We start from the raw sequence: 26,338 nt of genomic DNA, 5'->3' as shown, positions 1-26,338 counted from the left end.
CTGAATTGTGTAGTGCACTGTCTTGTCCCACTCAGAAAATGCCTTGGGTGTATGCTCCCGTGCCCCCATCACCACTTACTTCCTCAGTGTCCAGAGTCTCAGGCCTCGCTTCCCCTGTTGTCAGTGCACTAGGAACTTCCCAGCTGCCGTGCTATAGGAGGGGCATAGGGTCCATGGGGCCACGAGGTCCTCTCGGGAAAGATCGCCCGCCACATGGGGATTTATTCAATGCTGCGCAAGTACTTCCAGGTTGCAGGAGGGTATACACAAAATGGTGGCGTGTAAGTCTCTTCGGCCTCTTCACATAGAGCAGAACCTCGGGGCGATCGCTGGTTTGTCTCCCTACTTCTTGGGCAATGTCCAGCACCCCGCAGGAAGCCCCATGCAGCCAGGACTTTATAGCTAGGTGCGTCTTTCTGGGCAACGTGTGCAGGCTGTGAGCTTGCCCCAGGCAGTTACTCAATGCCAGCTAGGGTGGCCAGTTCTACTCGGAGCCCCCTCTCAATCCTCCTCCGGTAGGCTCTGGGACGCCATGTGCTCCACCTACCGTCTCTCTGGCCGGTGGGAGCCTCCCAGGGTAGATGGATCTGAGTGCACTGCCGGTAGGCCAAGAAGGGGAGGGCCAAAACACATTCGGTGATAGGGGGGACTCAACCACCAATGACAGTGTCCCAGGGGAGCTGAGTTTTGCCTGCTCGGGTGGCCCGAGGCCCCACCAACCTGATCATAGCGAGCCCAGGTGCTCGTAGCTCGCCGCTGCAGCAAAGGCCGGCCACACCGCTCACACCCAAAATAGCTGACTCTTCTCACCCCCACAAGCTGCGCTGGTCGTGCGGCGCTATTCCTCGTATGATGGGGCAGCCAGGGCCATCATCACCTACCCAAGAGGCCGCAGCAGGCCCGATGAGCATCCATCACGTCTCCGCTGGGCGGGCCTCAAAGCGGCAGTCGCTGAGCGCTGTGCTCCGTTGTGAAACTCCCGTGCAGCAGGGCCCGCCAATCACCGATCTCGGGCAGTAAGCTTCACCTGTTGTGCCACAGGGGGGCTGGGAACCCTCCCAGCTAGGCTGTCGTAGACTTTGGGGGCAGTCAGCGACCTCCAGGACTTGTCTGCGGACCGCCGATTCAATCACCAAGACGGCAGGCGCCGATCCCTGCGCACCGACATAAACTCCAGTAGTTCAGGCCACCAGCCGCATTCTCAGTACTCTGCTATTTGGTGCACTCCACAGTGTCCAGTAGCATACATGAGTAGCCCAAGCCGCTGCCACTCCTCCGATTTGCTGGCCAGCGAGCTCCAGGGATTCCCGGCCTCTGCCTCTGCTATTCGGCTGCAGGCCTCATCACACCTCAGTGTCCGCCGCAGCTAGCTTCAGGCACCAAATTGTTGCTGCTCTGGGATGTTCAAGACCCACCTCCCCTGCAGCAGCAGAGGGTCAGGAACGGAGAGCAAAGCTTAAGTGGGGCGGAGCCGGAGGAACACAAACGTGCATCCTATCCGGCCGCCATCTTGGCCATGTCCCTCTATACTGCATTTTAGAGCACGATAGTTTGAATAAATATTCTAAACTTCCTTCCTGTCTCCTGGTTTTCTTATTGTGCATGAGTACGAGTGAGAGAGTGAAAGGGTGTGTTCTGTTACAGGGATCCTTGAGAGGGTCAAGAGTGTTGTGTTCTGGGGTGCCAATTCACTTGTTTTTATGGTAAAGTTAGGGGGGCAAGTGAGGCAACATAGCTAGTTGGACTCTGACTCATAGATACTTAGGTGGCATGGTGACTTAGTCCCTACATAATGATGCTCTATGGTTCCAAGAATAGTTCTGTTCTAATGCAGAATCCCTGCACCAGTCCAACTTACTAGCCATGGGCACAAACAGCTAGGGGAGGGCTATCAATAGTCCAGCAGCTGCCCTGGGCCCAGAAGCCTGACTGGTCAAATGCACCCTGTTTACTTCCAGTGGCAGCTGTCTGGGAACTGGGGTGGTGAGATAAAAAAATAAACTTACCTTTACCTTCGTACGCCTCTCCTCTCTCCTCTTCATCTGCTGGAAAGCATCGGAAGCACCCAGGCTCCCGTATTCACCCAGCCGATTGGTCTGAGCTGCCTCTTTGGCCACTCAGGCAGTGCCTGGGAGCCTGGGCATGTGCTCCACAGGGCTGTGCAACACCATACATGCAAATAGACCCGAATCAGGCGGGAGACTACCGATTTTTCAAGCCAAAAATGGCTTTATTTTAGCTGACTCCCGCCTGAAATTGCATTTTCTACAATACAAGTCAATGTGGAATTTTCCTTCTCCCGATTTTTCATTTTAAATCTCCCACGTCCCTATCCTAAAATGTTGGCATGTATGGTGCAACACAGCCACTTGGAGAACATGCTAAGTGCGCATGACGGTTAGCCCGGGCCAAGAGGGCCGGCCAAACCATCATGCGCACTTAGAGGTGTGCAAACCACTCCTCTCTCTGCTCTGGTCACACAACCCAGCCCCGCCTTGACCTGGCTCTGAGTCCCGCATAGAAAAATAAAATGATAATAACATCCTGTTATTATCATTTTATTTTTATTTTTTGCACTGCTGAAATAGCAGTGGGGCGACGCTCTTCTGATTTAGCGTAGGAGCCGCCACTGTTTACTTCTGTGTAGGTTTACCCTACCATTTTTCTTGCTTGCATTAGGACTGATGGATGGACCTACTGCTACGCCACTGCAGGCAACTTGGATCACAATGGGATAATATAAAGAAAAAGTGGAAATTATTAACACTTGTTATTTACACCGCTTAGACATGTCAGATGCGTAGGATGAAACTCTATTAAAAGTTATTATTGCGAGGTAGTACAAAAAGGATAATTTAACTTGAAATGCCCACATTTTATAAGGAATAAAACACCCTCTAACTGCTGATTATTATGGATATTGTAAGTTCTGGATCCTTCTTTTAAGGCGGCTACGATGCCAGTGTTTTCCAAGGTGCAGATGAAGGGTTCGCCATTCTTTGATGGAACCTACTCAGCCCTGCCAAGTATCACACATCAGGCGTGAGACTGACGCATTTTAGTGTGGTGGTGCGCATCACCGCACTAAAATGCATTGTCACGCATTCATAGTGCCTTCCAAGACCATAGGCGCTGGTGGCACGAGTGAGACTGATGTAGGAGCTGTGCTCCATTAGGTAAAGCAGCGCAAGCCTGGTGCGTACAGTGCACACACTGTGTTGCCTGACCACAACCTGCTGATGGGAAGCATTGCAATTATCACCAGTTCAAATTGGCATCGCGCCGTCACATGGCCTGGCTGCATTCAATCAGCCACTCACTTTCAGCCCGGGTTGCGGCACAGCCTCACATGACTGCATCACCGCAGATATAGAAACTGTGTTATCCTCTGTGCAGTGATCAAATCGCGGCAGTGTGCCTGCACTGAAAGATCCGGGGGCCACGCCTTGCCTTTCTATGTTTCCGTCAACCGACGCCACCCGTGCACTGTGTTGGGATTATGGCCAAATAATGAGTGACAGCGGCAGGCAAATTAAACTTTCTTTTTCAGGTACGCACCTGTTCCCGCCGGAAGCAGAGATGGCTGGCGACCTCTTGTCCAAATGGCACTTAATTGGCAGTGTACTGTGTGCTAACCTCAAACCTTGAGAGGGTCGTCAGCGCTCATGGCTGGCAGGATGTTTTTAACTATATTATCCGGCCAGCCTCCAGGAAGGCATCACTGGTGTTCAGGCGGGCCCGCCTGAAAAGAACATGCTTGGGGTCCTGTATCAAAATCCGCTGCCAACTAGAGCAAGACAATCTTGAGGCGAGCTGCCTGTGGCTCTCTGTTCCTTCCGACTCAGCTTTAAACTGCAGATGAAACACCAAGACACGTCGCACCTCAACACTGTGAAAAAAGTTAGCTGGCGTAGCATTCAGCCTTGAGTCCCAATTACAGGCAGTGGTGGGATGGACAGCAGCAGGCAGGTGAGTCGAGCACTCTGACTAGGGTTGTCACATTCCCAAGAGAAGTTTATTTGTTTTATCAAGTCTGTAAATGCCTGGACATGATATAAATAGAACTGGAGACGAAATCAGATGTATTTATTTGTAACGTTTCATTTCTGTGTTGGTTACTCTAAGTAAGTCATGGATCAGCGCTAGAACACGTTTAAAGTGCTTTCTATTTGCATTTGTTCTTTGTAGTATGTTCAGTTAAAGGTTGCAAATATTTACCAGCACTCAAGGAACGATTAGACAACAATGCACACAACAGCAAGGAGCTCTTCAGCATCGTCAAAGAGCTCTCCAACCCCAGCGCCGGAAACAACTACATCACTCCATCACAAGACCTCTGCGACTCACTCGCCACGTTCTTCCACAACAAGATCGAAGACATACACAACAGCTTCGGCGAACAGACCACACACCCAACCACAGAACCAACGCCCCCCACCACCACCCTCCGCGACTGGACCCCAGTCAACACCGAAGACACCATCCGGACGATGAACACCATCCACTCCGGATCACCAACCGACCCATGCCCTCACCACGTCTTCAACAAGGCCGACTCCGTCATCGCACCCCAACTCCGGGACATCATCAACTGCTCCTTCGACACCGCCACCTTCCCGGAGAGCTGGAAGCACGCCGAACTCAGCGCCCTCCTGAAGAAACCATCGGCAGACCCCACCGACCTCAAGAACTACCGGCCCATCTCGCTGCTCCCGTTTCCTGCCAAAGTCATCGAGAAGACCGTCAACAGACAGCTGGCCGCCTTCCTCGAGACGAACGGATCCCTCGACCACTCACAGTCCGGCTTCCGAGCCAATCACAGCACCGAGACCGCCCTCATCGCAGCCACTGACGACATCCGAACCCTGCTCGACAACGGGGAAACAGCGGCCCTCATCCTCCTGGACCTCTCCGCAGCGTTCGATACTGTCTGCCACCGCACCCTAGTTCAACGCCTCAGCAACATCGGAATCCAAGAAAAGGCACTGGAGTGGATCATCTCGTTCCTCGCCGGAAGAACCCAAAGAGTCCGCCTCCCCCCGTTCAGATCGGAGGCCACCGAAGTCATCTGCGGCGTACCACAAGGTTCATCACTCAGCCCCACCTTCTTCAATGTGTACATGAGCCCCCTCGCAGCCATCGCACGCCAACACAGCCTCAACATCATCTCCTACGCTGACGACACCCAGCTGATCCTCTCCCTCACCAACGACCCCGCCACCGCCAGAACTAACCTTCACGAAGGGATGAAAGAAGTAGCCGAGTGGATGAAGAACAGCCGCCTGAAACTGAACTCAGACAAGACGGAAGTCCTCATCCTTGGATCAACACCATCAGCCTGGGACGACTCCTGGTGGCCCCCGGCCCTAGGCAGCGCACCCAAACCAACAGACCACGTGCGCAACCTGGGCTTCATCCTGGACTCCTCCCTGTCGATGACCAGACAAGTCAACGCCGTCTCGTCTTCATGCTTCAACATCCTACGCATGCTCCGAAAGATCTTCAGATGGATCCCCACCGAAACCAGGAAGACGGTAACCCAGGCACTTGTCACCAGCTGACTAGACTACGGAAACACCCTCTACACCGGAACCACAGCCAAACTGCAGAAAAGACTCCAATGCATCCAGAACGCCTTTGCACGACTCATCCTGGACACCCCCCGCCACAGCCACATCTCCGGACACCTGAGAGACCTGCACTGGCTCCCCGTCAGCAAAAGAATCACGTTCCGCCTCCTCACCCACGCACACAAAGCCCTCCATGACCGAGGCCCCAGGTACCTCAACAACCGCCTGACCTTCTACACTCCCACCCGCCAACTACGATCGACCAACCACGCCCTCGCCACCGTTCCTCGCATCCGAAGAGCCACCATGGGAGGAAGATCCTTCTCCTACCTGGCAGCCAAGACCTGGAATTCCCTCCCCATCCACCTCCGACTCACCCAAGACCACCTCTCCTTCAGGAAGCAACTCAAGACCTGGCTCAGTAGCGGACCCTCCCCCCCCCCCCCCAGCGCCTTGAGACCCTCCTGGTGAGTAGCACGCTTTACAAATTTCTTGATTGATTGATTGATTGAGCTTTAGGAGATTTCGCTTATTTTTCTACATGCTGGAATAACATATCTGCCCTGTGTTCATTTGATCTCTGCAGCGTGTGCTTGCCCGTATTAGGCCGCAATAAAGTGCAATGGCATTGGGATGTGAAAGGTTTTATGAAAAATGTCTTCAATTCCATATCATCTATGCAGACGAATCATTTCGTATCAGTATCTTAATCGTCTATTTCAGGGGTTTTGAAGCAGTTTCAAGGTATTTTAGGGTTTCTCGTTGATCAAAAGTGTCTGATATTATATATTTATCTCTTTCCATGCACTTCATTGCTTCGTTTTACTCCATAGAAAATGTCACCCCATGTGTCACACATTTGGCAGTTCACTGACAACACTAACAGCTCTTCCATTTCTGGTGTTTTTAGCAGTTTTAAAATCTTCTTGTTTCTTGTTGGTCAGTTGGGTGTAATTTCTTTTCTTTATATGTTTCGCTGGTCTTTAGTGCTTGATTTTGCTTGTGAGAAAGTGTCACTCATAGTAGTTGAATGTCATTCATAATTCCACTGAAATTATGAAAATGATGTCACGCATAAGCAATCAGAAAAATTGGCAGCTATGCCTACTTCAAACCAAACCCTCTCTCTCATATATTTTGCCTATATCTATGCTGTAGAGTTTTGCAGGTACTTCCTGCCAGTTCGTGCCTTTTTCAGGATGTCTTGTTGGGTTATAGTAACCCTGAATTTATGCGGGTACAGCGGAGAGCACTTTTTCATTGGGAAAACACTTTCATCGTTGAGAAAAAAAATCGCAACCAGAAATATACTTTTCTACCTCAAACTCCTGCAGAAATGTGCAATTGTAGAATTCCAGGAATAGTCTTGGAATTCTTGGAACATTTCTAAAATGTCAAAAACGAAACCCAACATAGGTGTAAGCCATATTTTAGGACGTTTGTGAATGAAAATAACATTTACAAAATCAATAACCGGAACATCGGACATTTGATAGCTAGGCTTAGCCTGCCATCTCGCGGCCATTTAGTAGTAGGCTACGCTAAAAACATTACCGAAGCAGAAAGGGATAAGTCCAACTAGTGACTACACAGTTATGACGAAGTCCTCAATTTGAAAATGACTAAGAGTTTTTCGAGCAAGAGGTACATTTTCCTACTTGTAATATGGCCGCGCTGCTTGTGCGCTGTCTAGTTTTTAGCCTCTTTTACGCTGTATTCTCACGTTCCCGCTGTTCTTCAACGTGCCAAAACAACGTCAGAAGCCCGCGACATGCGCTGCTTCCACCGGAGTGTAAAGTTGAGGAATTTGATTGGTCAGCTATCGGCATTGATCAGAAGGCGACTGGAAGAGAGAGGTGTCAATCAGGCCGTGAGCAGGTTCGCGCGCCGCGGAAGGAGTGACGGAGGCAAGAGAAAAGCGACGCCGGAAGCTCTGGCACCATGGCAAGTGATGGCGGGGCTGGGGCAGAGAGGGGGGTGGACAGTTTGGGGCCCTTAAAACAAATGTTGCAGGATGTTGGGGAGAGGGGCGTTTAGGAGGGCTCCACAAACCAGAGTGCGTGGACCTCTCAACCAGTAATTGGAAGGGTTTCCCCCAAAAAAACCTTAGTCTCAGTTTATGGAAACTAGAGTCAAAGAGGCCTCTTATTCACCGCAGTTGGACAGGCAGCGTATTAAAAGGCAGGCAAGACTATTCCTTTAATGGAGGTTCCAAAAATTCCACCAGAACGCTCCCGAATACGTCCACCATTAGTAATAGGATCTTTACTGATTTGAAGAAAACGCCCCTATTTGCTTCTGGGATTAAAGTCCTCCACGAGGTGCTTTTGTTAGACAAAAAATTGAATTCAAATTCTGTGCCCTATATAGAAGGCAACCCTTGGACTCTTAACATTACTGCCAAGGTTTCAGTTTGCCCATGTGTGATATTTTAATGCCATATGTGTGACACTTTGAGTGACGCTTTATCGTAAATTGAATAAAGCAGTTATAGCCGTGAAATATGATAAATATTGGGGAATTCTCGCTTTAAAATGATTTAGAAATCGCCTTAAAACAGACCAGAAAGCAAAAGTAATCCGTGAAAAGCAAAAACACACTGAAGATTTGTCATCCAAGAACTCGTTCCAGTTATATCATAGATCATGGCTTGCCACTTTTCCATCATGTCCCCTATGCATGAGAACACAAATATACACAAACAGAATTTCATACATTGCAAACTGCTCTGTTAAGTTCAGAAAAATGCAGTTCCTGTAAATATAATTTTATTAGGAAGACCGCTATATTCCAGTCCATTTACCCTTTTTAGCTTTGTCATGTCCAAAGGCAAAAACTCATTAAAATGCGGCAAATCACAATAAACACGTTTTCAGATTGCTGAAGAGGGTGCAGTGTTATTTCAATATGTTTTACCTTTTTTATAAAAAAAAATGTACATTTACAAAGCCAGAATCTTTACATTATATACTGAACACACTTTGGCAGATTACTTTGGAACCTCACCGGACTGAGGTTGTTGAAAACTACCAGACTGCTACTGCTCTCATAGAGAAGCCTCGGTACTAGTTTTAATTCACCTCCTTTCACAGAGGTTGAAATTAGTAGCGCTCCTTTTTCCTGTGCTGTTGTAGAAGCAACTAGGTTGGAACAGGTCTGACAAAATACGTTTTACCTGCCTAGGCTTGCCTGTTTGTTTTATAAAATGTGTTAAGCTGGATCCACAATGCTGCGAGTGCTACCTAAAGGCCACAGCCTAAATGGTTTAAAGGAAAGCACAAGTAAACAAACTTATCAGGGTACATAGCTTGTCACCTAGTAACGAGTCACCGCTCCTTGACCTGGGCCACAGCTCATAATTGTCTTGAGTAGCAGCGCACAGCAAGATCGCTGACTGCTGCTTTGCAAATTATACATCAAAAAAGGTCCGCGGCCTGCAGTGTCTAGTTGGCCTTCTGGGAGCGAGCTTAATATGCGTGACTAAGAATTTTAATGTTATGGACACCGGTACTAAAATGTGTTAGTCTGACTCCTGATGCATGGTACTTAGTGTGGCAAACATCACCCCTCCAAATAATTGAGGTGCATTTACACCTTCAGTACAGATAGGTTTTACAGGTTCTTCTCTGGTTTGACTCGCAAATTCAAGAATAGCATTCTGCTTTATGCAAGTTCCTGAATAAATCTTTGAAAGAGGCCTTCGTATCATGCTTGCTTCCCCTCCCTCTCAAATTCTGGCAATCTTCCTAATTTAGGATCGACATTTATACGGCATATTTGGCACCAGAGCTAATAAAGTTCATGGGATACACCACACAAATGTTAAACATTAATATTTATTTTTTGTTGTTCTTCAAATAGCCTCTGTATGTGCCCAACCAATTCTGGGACATCAGACATCTTAGGGTTCATTTGAATTGTCCCTGTGGGCATTATTTGCAACTGTAATTACTGAATAAATCTTTCATTTTATGTTAGCATCCAGGCAACAATAGTGTGAGCCTGCTGCGTTTGGCATATGCAAACAAAATATAGAAAGGCCTTCCAAACATCTGATGTGTTTGATTTAGATGCCTTGCATCCAGGCTGCAGCAAAACAAGTGTGAACAATAAAGTTAGGGTAAGCCAATGCCTGGATTAACTAGAACACAAGTTATTCTGAGTAGGAAGTGATAAACTATAGGCATAACATCAGATAGTGAACAGTGTATAATCCAGTTGAACATTTTGGACAGACAAGGCAACGGAGAAATGAGTAAATAGCATCTAATCAAGTTTTTTTCTTCAATATTCGCCTATGGGGGAGAGGGGGGTGTAATTAGATGCTGAAGTAGATTGGGGAGGCTAGATCAATGGCTGATGCAAAAGCTTCAGGAGACCCCTGGCATAAGTGGTGCTTTTAATGGAATGTACTGAACTGACATCAAAACATAGAGATAGTTCACTGGGTGTTGTGAAGAGAAGCTAAAACTTCTTCAAGATTTGAAGGGCCATGTGATAGCATCAGATGCTGTAATAGCAGTTCAGTAAGGACAACAAATGTTTTCGCTATAAGCCGAATACATGTCAATTTTATTACAGACCTTTCAAAGGGACTCCTTTATTTTTCTTATTATTAAACTACGGTTTTAATTTTGGCCTTGTAGCAAGGGCTGCGTTTTACCCCATTTTACGACAGTGATGATGACCCTTTTATTGCACACTTCTACCACTGTTGTCCGCTACTATCAGAGCAGGTAGTACATTACAAATGGATTAGGAGACCAGCTTTTAATCTAGATAAAGACTGCTCCAGGATGGATTTTCGTGAGAGGAGTTAAAAGGTAGCAGCAGATTTAAGAATCCTATTCAGATCCTAGCGAGGAAGTGAGGGAATAGGACAGTGTGGCCGTAATTCTTATTCAAGACTTGGAACCCTGTCCATTTGATCATATTGCCACCTGGAAAGGCAGCATTAGCAATTATAATGGGTCGATCTAGAACGTGGCAGGGCCACTTGCGACAACTTTTTTAGATTCCCCCACGGTAAATATCAATGCTATTTGCCTTGGGTGCTCCAAGGGAGAGGGTGGCCACTAACGCTGTGGCTATTGAAGATTGTTGATGAAAGGCTGTGGCCACTGAAGATTGTTGATGAAATCGACCTGAAAGCAAGAAGATTTGGATACGCGTATTCATATATTTGTTGGTTGCTCGGGACAATCTGTCTAAAGCAGTTATAATGGTGCAGACTCAAAAATTGTAAACTGTGCAGTTTCCAGATTATTTGCTAAGATTTAAAAGATCTTTTTAGATCCCTCTTGACAATGGTTTGGACAAATATTGTTTTGAAAATGTATTAAGCATTAAAACAGTGATCCACCAAAACATTCTACATCCGAGTATGACTATCGGGTGTGTGGAATTTAATAAAATATCTACTTGTCCATGGAACATGTTGCTTCATAAATCTACTTGTCATGTAACAATTCACTTGTCTCTTTGGTGCCATGAAGTGTTACAACAAATTATGACAGCAATCCTATTATATAAGAGCTGTGATATTCGCCTCTCTGATTATGCCAGAGCTCATACCATGGTAGAGTTTGAATAGTAGCAGTTCCCTTATTTTGCCTCCTTTCTGTAGATCTACATACTGGGGACTGGAGGTAGCGGTAAGCAATAGTTCTCCATGGTTGGAATGCCATTTTGAGTCCGTGCAAACATAACTTGCATATTTTATGAGTTTTCATCAGCTCTTCTCTAATATTTTCCCATACAGAAAAAGGTTTGAAATTTACTCCTTACAAGGGCAGAAGTAAAACTTCTTCCAGGGTTGAGGAAAAAAGTGGTTGGTGGGAGTGCAAACTTGTTACCGCTCAACAGATTTCTGCATGAGCAAATATGTACATGCATATTTGCTAGTGCTAATGTGCAGTTCACAAATATTTTCTAGGAATGCGATTTCCTGACCTACTTCTGTAAATTATTGCGAATTCATGATAACTGTACATTTGCACTAATGCAAGGACGTAAGCCATGGGTGCACTTTTGTGACTTTATTTAAGAATTGGGTCCTTATTTAAGTCTGGCGTTAACCGAGACCTTTTGTGTTTGTTAAAATTCTATCCCTCTATCTATTGGTTGACTTCACTGTGAGTGACTGCATTCTGCTCTTTCTCAAGGAGCATATTGGTATGCAGAATAGTTTTTTTCGGTGCCAAGAACTAACTACTGTGGCAATGTGGGGTTTTTTGAGTCAAATATTTTGCTTTTGCCAATGTTTGTTGTTATGATGAGGGCCCGGCAGCTCCCACAACAATAGTGCTTTAATCGATCAATCACGGCATTTGTAAAGCGCGCTACTCACCCGGGAGGGTCTCAAGGCGCTGGGAGAGGTGGATGTTACTGCTCGAACAGCCAGGTCTTGAGCTGCTTCCTGAAGGAGAGATGGTCTTGGGTTCGCCGAAGGTGGGTGGGGAGGGAGTTCCAAGTCTTGGCTGCCAGGTAGGAGAAGGATCTTCCTCCGGCGGTGGCTCTGCAGATGCGTGGTACGGTGGCGAGTGCGTGGCTGGTCGATCGTAGCTGGCGGGTGGGCGTGTAGAAGGTCATGCGGTCGTTGAGGTATTTGGGGCCCAGGTCGTGGAGAGCCTTGTGTGCATGGGTAAGGAGTCTGAACGTGATTCTCTTACTGACGGGGAGCCAGTGCAGGTCTCTCAGGTGTCCGGTGATGTGGCTGTGTCGGGGGATGTCCAGGATGAGTCGTGCGGAGGCGTTCTGGGTGCGTTGGAGTCTTTTTTGAAGTTTGGCTGTGGTTCCGGCGTAGAGGGTGTTCCCGTAGTCCAGTCGGCTGGTGATGAGTGCCTGGGTGACGGTCTTCCTGGTTTCAGTGGGGATCCATCTGAAGATCTTGCGGAGCATGCGCAGGGTGTTGAAGCACGAGGATGAGACGGCGTTGACTTGTCTGGTCATTGACAGGGAGGAGTCCAGGATGAAGCCCAGGTTGCGTGCGTGGTCCGTTGGTTTGGGAGCGGTGCCCAGAGCCGGGGGCCACCAGGAGTCGTCCCAGGCGGAGGGTGATGATCCCAGGATGAGGACTTCCGTCTTGTCTGAGTTCAGTTTAAGGCGGCTGTTCCTCATCCAGTCGGCGACGTCTTTCATCCCTTCGTGTAGGTTGGCTCTGGCGGTGGTGGGGTCGTTGGTGAGGGAGAGGATGAGCTGGGTGTCGTCGGCATAGGAGATGATGTTGAGGCTGTGTTGGCGTGCGATGGCTGCGAGGGGGCTCATGTAGACGTTGAAGAGGGTTGGACTGAGTGAAGATCCTTGTGGTACGCCACAGATGACTTCGGTGGCCTCAGATCTGAACGGAGGGAGGCGGACTCTCTGGGTTCTTCCGGTGACGAATGAGATGATCCACTCCAGCGCTTTCTCTCGGATTCCGATGTTGCTGAGGCGCTTCACTAGGGTGCGGTGGCAGACAGTGTCGAACGCCGCAGAGAGGTCCAGGAGGATGAGGGCCGCTGTTTCCCCGTCGTCGATCAGGGTTCTGATGTCGTCGGTGGCTGCGATAAGGGCGGTCTCGGTGCTGTGGTTGGCCCGAAACCCGGACTGCGAGGGGTCGAGGGATCCGTTCGTCTCGAGGAAGGCGGCAAGCTGTTTGTTGACGGTCTTCTCGATGACTTTGGCCGGAAAAGGAAGGAGCGAGATGGGACGGTAGTTCTTGAGGTCGGTGGGGTCCGCCGTTGGTTTTTTCAGGAGGGCGGTCAGCTCGGCGTGCTTCCAGCTCTCCGGGAAGGTGGCGGTGTAGAAGGAGGAGTTGATGGTGTCTCGGAGATGGGGTGTGATGATGGCGTCGGTTTTGTTGAAGACGTGGTGTGGGCACGGGTCGGTTGGTGATCCGGAGTGGATGGAGTTCATTGTGCGGGTGGTGTCTTCGGTGCTGATCGGGGTCCAGTTGCAGAGGGTGGTGGTGGCGGGCGTTGGTTCGGTGGTAGGGTGCGTGGTCTGTGCGTCGAAGCTGTTGTGTATGTCGGCGATCTTGCGGTGGAAGAACGAGGCGAGTGAGTCGCAGAGGTCTTGTGAGGGAGTGATGTCGTTGTTTCCGGCGCTGGGGTTGGAGAACTCTTTGACGATGCTGAAGAGTTCCTTGCTGTCGTGGGCGTTGTTGTCCAGTCGTTCTTTGAGTGCCGTCTTCTTGGTGGCGCGGATCAGCTGATGGTGTTTGCGGGTGGCGTGCTTGAGGGCGGTCCTGTTGTCTGTGGTCTGGTCGAGCCGCCAGGGTTTCTCGAGGGTGCGGCAGTTCTTCTTGGATTCCTTGAGTTCGTCGGTGAACCAGGGGGTTTTCTTGCTGCCGGGTCTGCTGGGCGGGTTCTTTAGTGGTGCGAGGTCATCGGCGCAGGCGGTCAGCCACTTGGTGAGGTTGCTGGCTGCTTCGTTGGGGTCCGTTGTGCAGGTGGGAGTGTTCTGGCTGAGGGAGGCGGTGAGCTGCTCAGCGGTGATCTTGCTCCAGCTTCGGCAGGGGACCTGTTGCGGGTGGTGGTGGTTCGTAGTTCTACTGAAGCAGAAGTGGACGCAGCTGTGGTCGGTCCAGTGGAGTCCGGTGGCGTGGCTGAAGGAGATGTGCTTGCTGGATGAGAAGACGGGGTCAAGCGTGTGGCCGGCGTAGTGGGTGGGGGTGTTCACCAGTTGCTTGAGTCCGAGGTTGGCGAGGTTGTCCAGCAGGGCGGTGGTGTTTCTGTCGTTGTTGTTCTCCAGGTGGAAGTTGAGGTCCCCTAGGAGGATGTAGTCGGCGGAGGGGAGGGCGTGCAGGCTGATGAAGTCTGCGATGTCTTCGCTGAATTGTGTGCGTGGTCCCGGGGGTCTGTAGATGAGGGTGCCTCGGAGGGTGGTCTTGGGGTCAGTGTGTATCTGGAAGTGCAGGTGTTCGGCGGCGGTGAAGGTTTCGTCGGAGTTAGTCGAGATGCGGATGGTGTTCTTGTGTATGATGGCGATACCTCCAACCCTCTGTTTGACGCGATCTTTCCGGGTGATCTTGTATCCGTCCGGGATGGCTATGGCGATGTCGGGCGCTGAGGAGGCGTTCATCCAGGTTTCGGTGAGGAAGGCGACGTCTGGTGCTGTCGCGTCGAGCAGGTCCCAGAGTTCCACGGCGTGCCTGTGGACGGAGCGGGTGTTGAGCAGGATGCACTTCAGGTGGTTGCTGTTGGTGTTGGACTCGGTGGGGGCGGCACAGGTCCGGTAGCAGGTGAATCGGCAGGCTCTGCAGGCGAAGGGTCCGTGGGTGCGCCTCGGGGTGGCTCGGTAGCAGGCAGGGTTCCGGCCGGCATTGAGTGTGTTGAGAGTGGCGGTGTCGTAGGTCTGACGTGTAGTCTTGCATCGGCGGTGGGGACCAGGGGTCCTGGCGCTGGGCGTGGTCCAGGCGCGGACGGGCGCAGACGGGCTTGCCTTTGGCGCGCCTTCGGCGCACAATCGGCGCGCCCGCTGCACGTCAACGCTGCGCATGCGTGAGGGCAGCATAAGTAGGGAGCCGGGTGGGCGGAACAGCTGGTTGGCGGGAGCGGGGCGGCGAATGGGCTGGCGGGGGGCGGGGCCGCAGGGAGGCAGCGGCGGGAAGAAGCTGGTGCGGGCGGGCGGCTCAGCGGCGGCTGGGTCGCCCGATCACGAAGTAACAGGAAGCGGCAGCAGGCAAACAAAGGAAGCGGCAGTCAGGCAAGGCAGGAGCAGCACAGGAGCGTGGGGGTGACCAGGCCTGAGCACAGGCACTGCAGTCGCTCCCGATCAGGTGGCACGGTCCCCTTAAGTAGGGAGCTGGGTGGGCGGAACAGCTGGTTGGCGGGAGCGGGGCGGCGAATAGGCTGGCGGGGCCGCAGGGAGGCAGCGGCGGGAAGAAGCTCGGGCGGGCGGCTCAGCGGCGGCTGGGTCGCCCGATCACGAAGTAACAGGAAGCGGCAGCAGGCAAACAAAGGAAGCGGCAGTTGGGCAAGGCAGGAGCAGCACAGGAGCGTGGGGGCGACCTGGCCTGAGCACAGGCACTGCAGTCGCCCCCACTTTACAAAACCATGTCAAAACAAGACACGCATTGACAAAACCAAAAAGGCTGACCACCAATGTCATACCTAGACGCGTTGCCAATGCTTTTTTTCATGTTTCATATAATTTCTTGAAACGGGGTACACTGATTTTCTATTATGAATATTTTTGGGAAATACTAGCATCCATCATCAACACATTTTATTAAGTGACGCTTCAAAGAAATGGTACCTAGAGTTTTACCATAGTTTAGCAAAACGTTTTTTTTTCGTATTTGCAATTTTTTTAATTAACATTTTATTTTGAAAGCAAAGAATCATCTATCTTGCTTTCAAGCTTTTGCATACATTTACATCTAATCAGAGAGCATCCTGGAAGCATTATAAGTAGCCTCAAATTGTTAAACTTTGAAATCAACTGTACCCATTTTACTGAAACTGGAACCACTGTCAGCAGTGCAGTCTGAACTTACATTTCCTTAGAGTGGTCACCCTAATAATAAAGGCTTTGTATTAATGAACCATAAATACAAATTCAAACAGTAGTGAAATTAACATATGGACATAAATATTACCGTAACTGCAGACAATGCTCTTTCCTGATGTATAATGTGGTACTGTAATATGGCAGCAAAGGGATTTGTGCTTCAAGGGGTTGGGCCTACTTGTCCCAAGGACAAAATGAACATGAAAACGTTTTGTCCTTAACCCCAAACAAAATGTTGTGGGCATCGGGCTATAGGGATTCTACATCCCTGGACTATACTATTATACTCCTAATATGTCTATCAAATGTAACATGTACAGAAATGCACTAAAAATGTATGTATATGCCATTTTTATTTTTATCCAACAACTAAACATGATTAAGCAGGGGAGATGTGATCAGACGTATGCGATTTATAGATACATAAATGTTGTTAAACTACTGACCGTGCTCTTCTTTTGAATATCACAATTCTTTGAAATAATCACGAGCTCTAAAATGTAATCGTGAACAAAAGACTTTCATTTCCTTGCCATGCCCTAAGTGTTTGATTTTTTTCATGATTCATTGCATGATAGACTTGCATTTTCAAACTGCTAGGCAGCCAACAATCATCATTTAAAATATTGGAACACCACTGTTAACGGGGAACTACCTCATTTAATATTGGAGACAAATTATGTTCTATTAAAATCATCTCTCCAAAACCTTGCCAGTTTCAAAGTCCACAGTATATGCTGTAACCATACAGCTGCTTGGAACAAATAACGTTTGTTGGATGCTTTCCGCACCTCTAACATCAATCCTATGGGGGTCGCTCAGTTTAGTTGTCTATTCATATCTTAAATGGCTTGTTAAGCCCTTTCCGTCAGAAGGATTGTCTGTATGTACATGTGATTGCCCTCGGGCAACAATTCGCGCTTTACAAATCGACATCCAATCCAATCCAATCCATGTTGCATTTGAGCATGACATCTGGATTTGTAGTACTAGGATGCCCCTACCAGTAATTTGTGTCCCTGATTGAAACTGTATTTGTGAGACCTCACACCATGGTGTGATATCCTGGTTTTGGAGTAATGACCACTTTAGAATATATTCTTGCATCTGACAGGGATGCAAATGTACTAGATGTGAAACTTGTAAAGTAAACATAATCTGGTGTCTTTAAACATCATAAAAAGGGTCCACTTCCTTACTGCTTGACTATGCCTTGTTTTGATGACTGTTTTTGTCATCGCTTATGTGACTTGCTGTTTCCTTTGTTTTTGCAGCTGCCTTTATCATTACTGAAGACTGCTCAGAATCACCCTATGGTGAGTAAAGAAATTGTTTTCAAGCCTTATAAGAATGGTCCAAAAGAAATATCCTCCTTGAAGAATCAGAGAGTTCTTCCATGCAGACCCCCCCTCCTCCCAGGCCACTTTTAATTTTTTACTTCAGCTATATCAATTTTTCTTTTTTGGCGAGGATGCATTTCCGGAAAAGAGAACCTGAGTTTGTGCATGGTAGTCAGTGGTGTATTGATTTTGAAGTACCTTGTTCTGAACCAGTTGCCTTGAGTGGGACACTGAAAGGGCAAACCACAGACAAACCATTGTTTCTTTCCTGTCTCCCCACAAGTCTCTAAAAGAATTGCTTGAAAGCATTTCACTACTGTGGGTGACTTATCGTCCTACCTGCCCAGCATCTGCTCAGCAAATCCTTCATCCTCACCTCGTGTCTTTTAACTACCTACAGAAGTAAATTGTACTATTTCTTTGGGAAGTTGTATATAGCGCAAACTCGACTTCAAGGTATCGGAGCGCTTTACATGAGCACCAGTTGCGTTACAGATGGACACATTCATTTTGTCAGGCACAGGGAGATTAAGTGCTTTGCATGCAGCATAGCCTTCCAGTACATGTTTAACTTTACTTTCTTAAATTTTTGCAGTTGGTGGAATTGAAAAATGGAGAAACGTATAACGGCCATCTAGTGAGTTGTGATAACTGGATGAACATCAATCTCAGAGAAGTGATCTGTACCTCGAGGGTAGGTACTTGCTTTTAATTTTCACAACCCTCAAATCCTAGGTGTTTGGAGTTAGCTAGGTGGTATTTTTATCTCTACCTCTGTATCCAGGCCAAATTGCATTTCTAATGCACAATCTGCTGTACATCTTTTAGCGGATATGAATTATAGAAATGTGCCTTCTGTAGAACTCCGTTTCTGTCCAATAGTTATATTTAACAATATACATGCATCGCAGTGTATACATATCCCCTCCAGCAGTATAGATTGTAATTCTCCTTCCCATCTCCATAACTGATTCCTGACGGAATACTCCCTTCTAGCATACTCATACCTAGCGTACTCAACATTGCAAATTCTATCTTGCAGTCATGTTACTTAAACAGGCTTCATTCACATAGCAAATGGATACCACACTATCCTTAACTCAATCACTTATATGGTTTTAAAGGAAATCCTTCTCATCTTCCGGGCCCAATTAAAGCTAAATCCCTTTTGGATTATAAGAATGAGGGCCATACACAATTCTACACAGCAGTAAGGCTGGTTCATTACACCTTTGTCGGTTGGTCAGTTTTCCTTTGTACAGTTGCCGGAGGAGTCCATCCTTCTCAAGAGTATCTTAAACACTGTCCATGTACTGCAGCGTGAACTGAAAACACGACCAGTGTAACTTAAAACTTTCACAAATTTAAAGGCAGTAAGTGCTGAGATGCTATTGAATGATAGTCTCATAAAGAGAGATTGTATTGACATTGGCCTGAAGTCCTGTATAATTCCGATGACTGGATTTTGCCATCGAGTAAAATCCTAATTTGAAGTGTTGCTGTTTAGTACTTCCAGAGAATGCCCACCTTTTAGAATTCTGCTTCCTTGTGACAGTGCTCAACATAGTTTCTTAGCACTAGTGTGAAATAGATTTTTAGAGGGAAATTGAACAATTTTGTTTTTGTTTCTGTGATACGGATCTGTTTCTCTTTGGAGTTTACTTTTTGGTTGGAATAAGGTATCATTTAACATTTCTTACCACCACATTTAGAGGTATTGTTATGAACCTCTAAACTGCCTGTCCACAGAGGCTTTCCCAGACTGTTCTTTATTTAAAGCTGGAATCCATACAGTTGCCTCCTCAAACGAGTCCTTGCGCCTTTATGCAATACACATTAAATTAACAGCTGGCATGACCAATTCCCCAATAGGTGAAATTTGCACTTACTACAAATGTTTCCCTGCTGTGTTAACTGCAGATGAGCAAAAGAAGTGATGCCAAGTTTATGATCTGTACTATGACACCAAAGAGTAGGATTTTCCATTATACAACTAACAACACAAGTCATTGCACTCTTTTAAGCCTTAAGATATATTGCGGGGCAGTAGGGTAAAAACTGAGAAAACAAGAGGTCAAGTTCTAGACAATCTGTGATCACAAGGTGCCCAAGAAAATTACAGCTGCAAGACAGACTACTGGATGAAGCTGCTGTGTTTTCATGACATGAAAGTTGACCTGTTTCTCACAGGAAGTTCAGGGTGATCAATTAAAGACACCTTTGGAGCCAAAATTCGGGCAGATGCAAGTCTTGATTGACTGAAAAAAGCAATTGTTTTGGAACTACTGATACCACATGAAATAGTACCGAAGACCGCAAACCCGCAGAATGGCGGGCAGGCAATAGCCGGTATGGTTCCATCCCTCTGCGACAGGGATGGGTGATCGTAAGTACATTAAAAACCGCTCCCAAATGTCTATAGGGCGAGAGGTCAGCGGCAATTATTCCCAATAATTGGCCAGTGGCTCTTGACAATAGGAGGCATCTCGTAGCCAAGACACAGCCTTTGGTGCAGGTTTTCTCCCCCAGTGCATGGCAATTTAGCGCATGGCCAGAAGTAAGAGCATAACTGTAAGGCACCGGTGTTCAGGTGAAACATGTCTGACACAGCTCATCAAACTAATCCGGGGAGTTTGCAGTAGTGTGACCAGTAATCTGGTGAATAATATGATGTACCTACCTCCAGAAAGCTGCTTTTTTAGGGTAATTCCAGGCCAGATGAAGGAAGGAAGCCTGGGGTGCTGAGCTTCTCTCAGTACCCCTACACCAGCAGACCCATACCCTGTATCTGTTCGTGAGTGTGATATAATCTGTGTAAAAACTTGAAATTAATAAGTCTGAGTCTGTAATCAGGTGAAAGGGCTGCAATTTGTTTGCAGCAAAAAATCCATGGTTCCTCTGTAGGTGGGTGGAGTGGGTCTATATCCATCGCCCATTTAGCTTGGGCCGCTGGGTAGCAAATTGGTGCCTTATCTTGCATGATTGCGTACATACATGTGACTAGTGTGCGAGGGGTAGCGTTTGTCAATATATGTTCAGGGGAGTGTAGTGTAGGCAGGGACTTGTTGCGCCGGGCATGTAGCACGGATCTGGGAGTATGTATAGCATGGTGGGGCCTGGAGTCTCCTCAAGCATGAACAGGGGGAGTAATTGTTCGTCGGGATATAGATCACCATATGTAATAATTTCTGTCTGCGTGCTTGTGTTTTAGCACCGTCTTCCTGTAGGGCCAGTAGCACTGGATTCTGAGCCAAAGGAATGGAGGGGGCATATATGCAGTGTAGATGGGCACGGCGGCAGAGGCCAACCCACGCCCACTGAACGCAACCGACAATATCACTCTGTGCGTGGGGGTTTGTAAGGTTGATAAAGTGCGGTCGATAGGGGCACTGGGGAGTCCGCATCTGCCTCAACCGGCACATGCGGCTGAAATCGTATAGGGTATAACTAAAAATGTAAATATTAGGCCTGAACGCTTAGGTGTCTGCTGCATTTAAACCCCTTTGTCTTAATGGTAATGTAAGAATTTCCCATGCGACTCTGGACTGTTGCCCAGCCCATGTCAGTGATCTTAGATTAGAGCGCAATCGCTGGAGAAAATGTGCAGGAAGCGGTAGGGTGGATATTGATTCTGTTCTCCAAGCCAGGACATCACCCAACCATAGCGCGTCACACCTCGCCTCTGTCACAGGAGAGCCAGATTCCGAGCTATCTAACCGGTTCCATCGCCCACTCCAGGGGAAATTCAGAGCCAAAACGTTGTGTGGTATTGGTGAGAGGAAAAATGATAGACTTGGCCCAGTTTATCTGTATACCAGACTGGCCCTCGAATCTACATACTTCACGAATGATGGGGTCCAAAGTGACTGAAGGTTCCCGGACGTGGAGAGCAATGTCGTCAGCATACATGAGGAAACAGAAGAGTTACTGGTCTGTATTGCAGAGTAGAGGAGAAGGGAACCATATTCGAACGCATTTGATGCTATTTCATTAACTGTTTTTCATACTACAATGTTAACTTCACCTTACTTGATCAAGGCCATAATTTACGGACGAACAAAGCTTTTCACTCCTAAACCACCTGTTCATTTTTAACTAGCATCTTAAATCCTCCATCAGCTCTTGTCGCACATCACCTACCCCCTCCTTCTTCAGAATAGTTTTTCCCCACCTTCTGTTATTCCTTTGTGTTCTACAGGATGGTGACAAATTCTGGAGGATGCCTGAATGCTACATTCGTGGAAGCACGATTAAGTACCTGCGTATTCCTGATGAAATTATCGACATGGTGAAAGAGGAAGTGCTGTCCAAGGGCAGGGGCCGTGGTGGCGGTGGAATGCAACAGCAACAGAAGCAGCAAAAAGGAAGGGGTGTTGGAGGCGCTGGTCGAGGTATAAAATCTCAAGCATATGAAAATTATTAGAGGTGGATGTGTATGTATGTGTTTGCGGAGGTCTCTGTGTTGTCTTCGTAATTGTATCACATGCACTAAATAGTCTATATTTCGAGTGCATTTCTTGGATGGTTGTCATAGGATGGGTTGGGAAATAGAGGCCTTGTTCAAATCCCAGCCTGTTGCTTTAGTGTCCTGTTGGAAAATCAGAACCTCTGTTGAGTGGCTTCAGAGATTTAAGTTAAGGAAATTTTTTCTTTCATTCACGAAAATGGCCTTGATGTTCGGTTAGCTGTAGCATTCAGCTTTTCAGCCTGGTGATCTGCCTTCCAGATCCTCTGTGGCAACGAATAATTGCAGCAAAGACATTTTCTTTGAAATTATTTCTATTGCGATGTATGGAATTGGAATTTAATGAATAATGCACACACAGTTGACATAAAAAAACAACTGGTGTGATATCTACATCACTTTGCTTTGTTTTCCTCCCATGCGTAGGGGAATGGAGGCAATGCTTTGATTAGATTCATATCGCAATCCTCTTTAGAAGAAAAAAAAAAAAGTTTACTTGCATCAAAATTACTCCCATGCACACAGTTCTGTTCTGTTTATTTTTTTTCCTCGTTGTTGTTCTCCTTGATTTTAAGGAGCCAAGTGGAGCAGTTTGTGTATTTCATTTTTTATGTTTAAGCTCAACCTTTATAGGGCAATGTGCTGGGTGATAATAGAAGAAAGGGAGCAGCGGCTATGGAAATGACAGACCACATCACTGTGGTTTATGTCGGCACCTCCAGTTCACCCTCCTCCCAGATGGTGATGTGTTGGTTTTCCCCTGGTCTTCCTGTCTTCAAGCACTTCTCTTCTATAGAATGTACTCCGTTCCTAAACATAATCGCTCACAAATCCTTCTTTGACTGACCATGATGTGGCCATGCGGGAGTCACGTGAACAGAATATGTATGTGAAGTGTTAGAGGGAAGTTAAAGTGGGGACAGGCGTAGGACTCGTATGAGACATGAAAAGCCTGGGACAGGCACTTTCTGTGATCACACACTCTGTTGCACATCGGTTATCCTCACAATCATACCTACTCGATCATTCCATCACGGACATGTGCACAAACACTATGATTCCCCTCACAGCATCTCACACACATTCACACAGATGTCTCTGCACTTTATCACTCACACATACCAAATCATGACACTCGTGCACATTAAATTATACACAATATTACACGCTCACACCATGTACTGCTGTTCCACATCCTGTATCTGTTCTCTATGTGTGAGAAAAGTGTCATTCTGATTCTGCCTGTTTTGTATGCGGGGGATGCTTGCATTGCTACTGCTGCATGTGCTGTCTCTGCTTTGCGTGTAAGGAAGTGTGCACTATTGGGGGGGGGGGGGTGGTCTGTTCTACCTTTTTGACCTATTCTAGGTTTGTGAATGCTTAATGACCCAAACGCTCTTTAGACTCTACGTTTTTGAAAGATACGTACCTTTCAGTAGGACATCAGTCAGCACCTCCTTGGAGAAAGATGTTTATTCAAATCACTAGGAACAAAGATTGACAAGGCCAAACATATGGGTTGTGCGTGATTAAATGATGTTGCCTAGCTCCTTGACGTAGAAAGTATGTGTAATTCTCGAGGAATTGCAATTCAAGCTTCCTTAACACCTAGAAGCAAACAAATATACGTGTAAGGCATCCGCAGCAACAGGTCAGACCTCCTTTTTGCATATAACACGCTCTAATCTGCCAGCATGTGCAGAAGCAGGAGGGCAAGCGTTCCCTGACAGCGGCATTTAATGCCTCCTTAGCACTGTAGCATCTTTGAATTGTTATATTTTATGACCTCAAAGTGGGTAGAGCGTCTAAGAGAAAGGTTGAGGTGTAGAGGTAATAAATCTAGCAGAAAATTGCATATATTATTTTCAACGTTTCTTCTTTGCAACTGTGGGAAATTGATACTCCGCATAGTGACTGGATTTCAAAGCCTCACGTGTAGAAATGCTTCTACCTTTAGTAGTCGCCTCTAGTGCATTTTTATTGTTATTGAATGACTCCTATTTAGTCTTGTAAATTTATTTCTTCACAAGTGGCATTTACTTTCCTTCAGCAGTGCAGTCATGAGCATAGATTCACCAAGAGAGCTCTGTGGTAGCGGAAGATGCATCGGCACTCTTTCATGAGATCCCACTGTTTACCTCTTGTTGCTTGTTGCGGGGGGGGGGGGGGAGAATTCTAGCAACTACAATAAGACTACCCTGAGTGTAAATGGCACTTGTTAGCTGTGGAGGTAGGTTTTGCAGTATGTATTGGTTTGGGGTCAACTTCTCTAAGGGTTCTGGGGAAAAGACCATGTCTTCTACCACATAAGCGTGGGAGAGTCTGTTAAAGCGGCTACACAAGACCACCATTGTTCTCTTTAGCAGTAAGATGAGGGGAAAACCATCTCCAGAGTGAAGGAAGGAAACAAACAAGACAGTAAAAAATTATACTATCTTACTCGATTTTTCAGTTGAAAAGGAAATATGTGTATCATACTAAACCATAAAAGAAAAAGCCATTAGATACTGTAAGAACGTCTTATCCAAAATACAAACTTCTGTCAGTTTTAAGAAACCAAATCAAGAACATTGAGCAAGCTGTGCAGAACAGTGGCGCAATAATAGGTAGACTAGTGTATATGTATTTAGGGTGGCGGCTGGAGGAAGGGGTGTGTGTTGAGCCAGCCAGAATTATATCTTGGGCAGAGGGGTGGAGCTGTTTCTGCTGACTTAAATGTTGAGGAGAAGTTGGCGATATATGCTAGTCTGTTACTTTGGTGACAATTCTGCACCTGTGAAATATTGCAAAACTTTGCTTTAAGAAGATTTCAACCTAGTAAAATGCTCCTAGAAGACCAAGATGTCTGATCACAAGTGTCCTGATTTTTTAGCACTTTGTAAAATATCAGCAAATCATGTAGTATGTTAGAAAGCTGGAAATGAAACTTCTGATACTTAACCTGCTAACAATTTTTTAGGTGTATTCGGAGGACGTGGGAGAGGTGCCCCAGGCGGCGGTAGAGGACAGCAGGAGAAGAAACCAGGCAGACAGTCTGGAAAGCAGTGAAACACAGTTTGGACTTTCTTTTTGTAATCTTGGACGTTGGCGTGCAGCCGTGAGTTTAGTTTTCGATGAAGGTTGCCGATTATTTAAAGTAATACATTTCTACGCCTCAGTCAGTGAATCTGACACTGTTCTTTGTTATTGAATTTGTAAAATTCCTCCTACCATTTGCTGGTAGAATTGCGTGTACAACATTTAGTTGGAGATACTTGATTTCGGTTTAAAAGGGGAGAAATGCTGTGCTAGGAGCTAAAAATTCAACTACCACAGCTTGTATATTTTTAATGGAAAAAGTATTAAAAAAAAGATCATGTCATGATATTTTAAGCACTTGTAAAAAAACATTTTTGTGTTTATTACATACGTTTTTCTAATTTGAGTTTTATTTGTTTGGGAATAAGTGTAACAAACTGGTTTTATGTTTAAAAAAAAAAAAAGTAGAATTTGACAAACTTTAAAATTCTCAAAACAGTCTGAATTTTCACTTTGTAAGCATTTTTTTTTTTACAATGTCTTTTTTTTTAAACCAATTTAGTGCTTTGTCTTGCTGTTCATTTGCCCTGCTAAAGTTCCAAGTTATATTGACAAAAACAGATTCAGTTTGTTTAACAAGATTAATAAATTGAAACATCAAAATTGTCATTCTGCTTTAAGTTTGTTGTTTAATAGTTGGTGTGAAGAGCTAAGATAATGGCCCTGCCGTAGAAAGAAATGTCTTGAAAAGAACATTGATCTGTTTAACGTTTGTAAGTGTTTTAATTTGGTACAGTATTGGACAGTGTGACATTTATTCAAATGCATATTTTTTTTTAAAAAGTATTTTACAAAAAACTGAGAGAACACCCCAAAAAAAAATCAGAGAAAAAAAATACCCTTTCCGTCAATTCTTGGAGGGAGCCAATGGACAATCCAGTTTGTTACACACTAAGTGATAATTATACATGGAAGGATGTTATGATATTTTGAAACACACAGCAGTGGAGGGATTTGTTTTAGTGTACACTCTTAATTGAATCCCTTGTCAGTGTGCCAAGCAATTATTCAGGAAAATTTGATTTAATGAAGAAAAATGTGGGTCATCCCTAGTGGTCATGTGGATAAACCAGTTTATAGATCAAGCTTCCCTTTACACAAACTCTTTCGTCTGCTGGCCACTATATACTCTTCTGTACAACTTTAGAGAGATGTGCTTTTTTGTCTTTCAAGAGATGAACTAGTATACTGTGTTAAATAAATCCTGCTTGTAATATAGACATTTTATTTTTAATCCCAACTCTCTAAAGAAGGTCAATCTTTATACAAGTTAGGTAGTTCATCTAAGATTGGTCCACGATGAGTACAGCATAGAGAGTACAAATTCTTCATTTTGGATCATGCATGGCAGTCAAGCTAACAATACGGGTTAGAAATGCATTGCTGCTGTG

The 26,338-nt window shown here is 46.4% G+C and overlaps 1 protein-coding gene across 1 annotated transcript; it reads left to right on the top strand.

Annotated features, from left to right (window-relative positions):
* The first annotated feature begins 7,302 nt into the window (after positions 1 to 7,302).
* Positions 7,303 to 25,556, top strand: LSM4 (LSM4 homolog, U6 small nuclear RNA and mRNA degradation associated). Its single transcript, XM_085636693.1, has 5 exons — positions 7,303 to 7,514; positions 17,339 to 17,380; positions 18,000 to 18,098; positions 21,603 to 21,795; positions 24,829 to 25,556. The coding sequence occupies exons 1-5, from the start codon at positions 7,512 to 7,514 to the stop codon at positions 24,915 to 24,917; spliced, it is 426 nt and encodes a 141-aa protein (XP_085492819.1). The 5' UTR covers positions 7,303 to 7,511; the 3' UTR covers positions 24,918 to 25,556.
* The last annotated feature ends 782 nt before the right edge of the window (positions 25,557 to 26,338 follow it).

Source organism: Triturus cristatus, chromosome 12, assembly GCF_964204655.1.
Source record: "Triturus cristatus chromosome 12, aTriCri1.1, whole genome shotgun sequence".
Lineage (NCBI taxonomy): Eukaryota > Metazoa > Chordata > Amphibia > Caudata > Salamandridae > Triturus > Triturus cristatus.
This window is presented reverse-complemented; position numbering and strand designations above follow the sequence as displayed.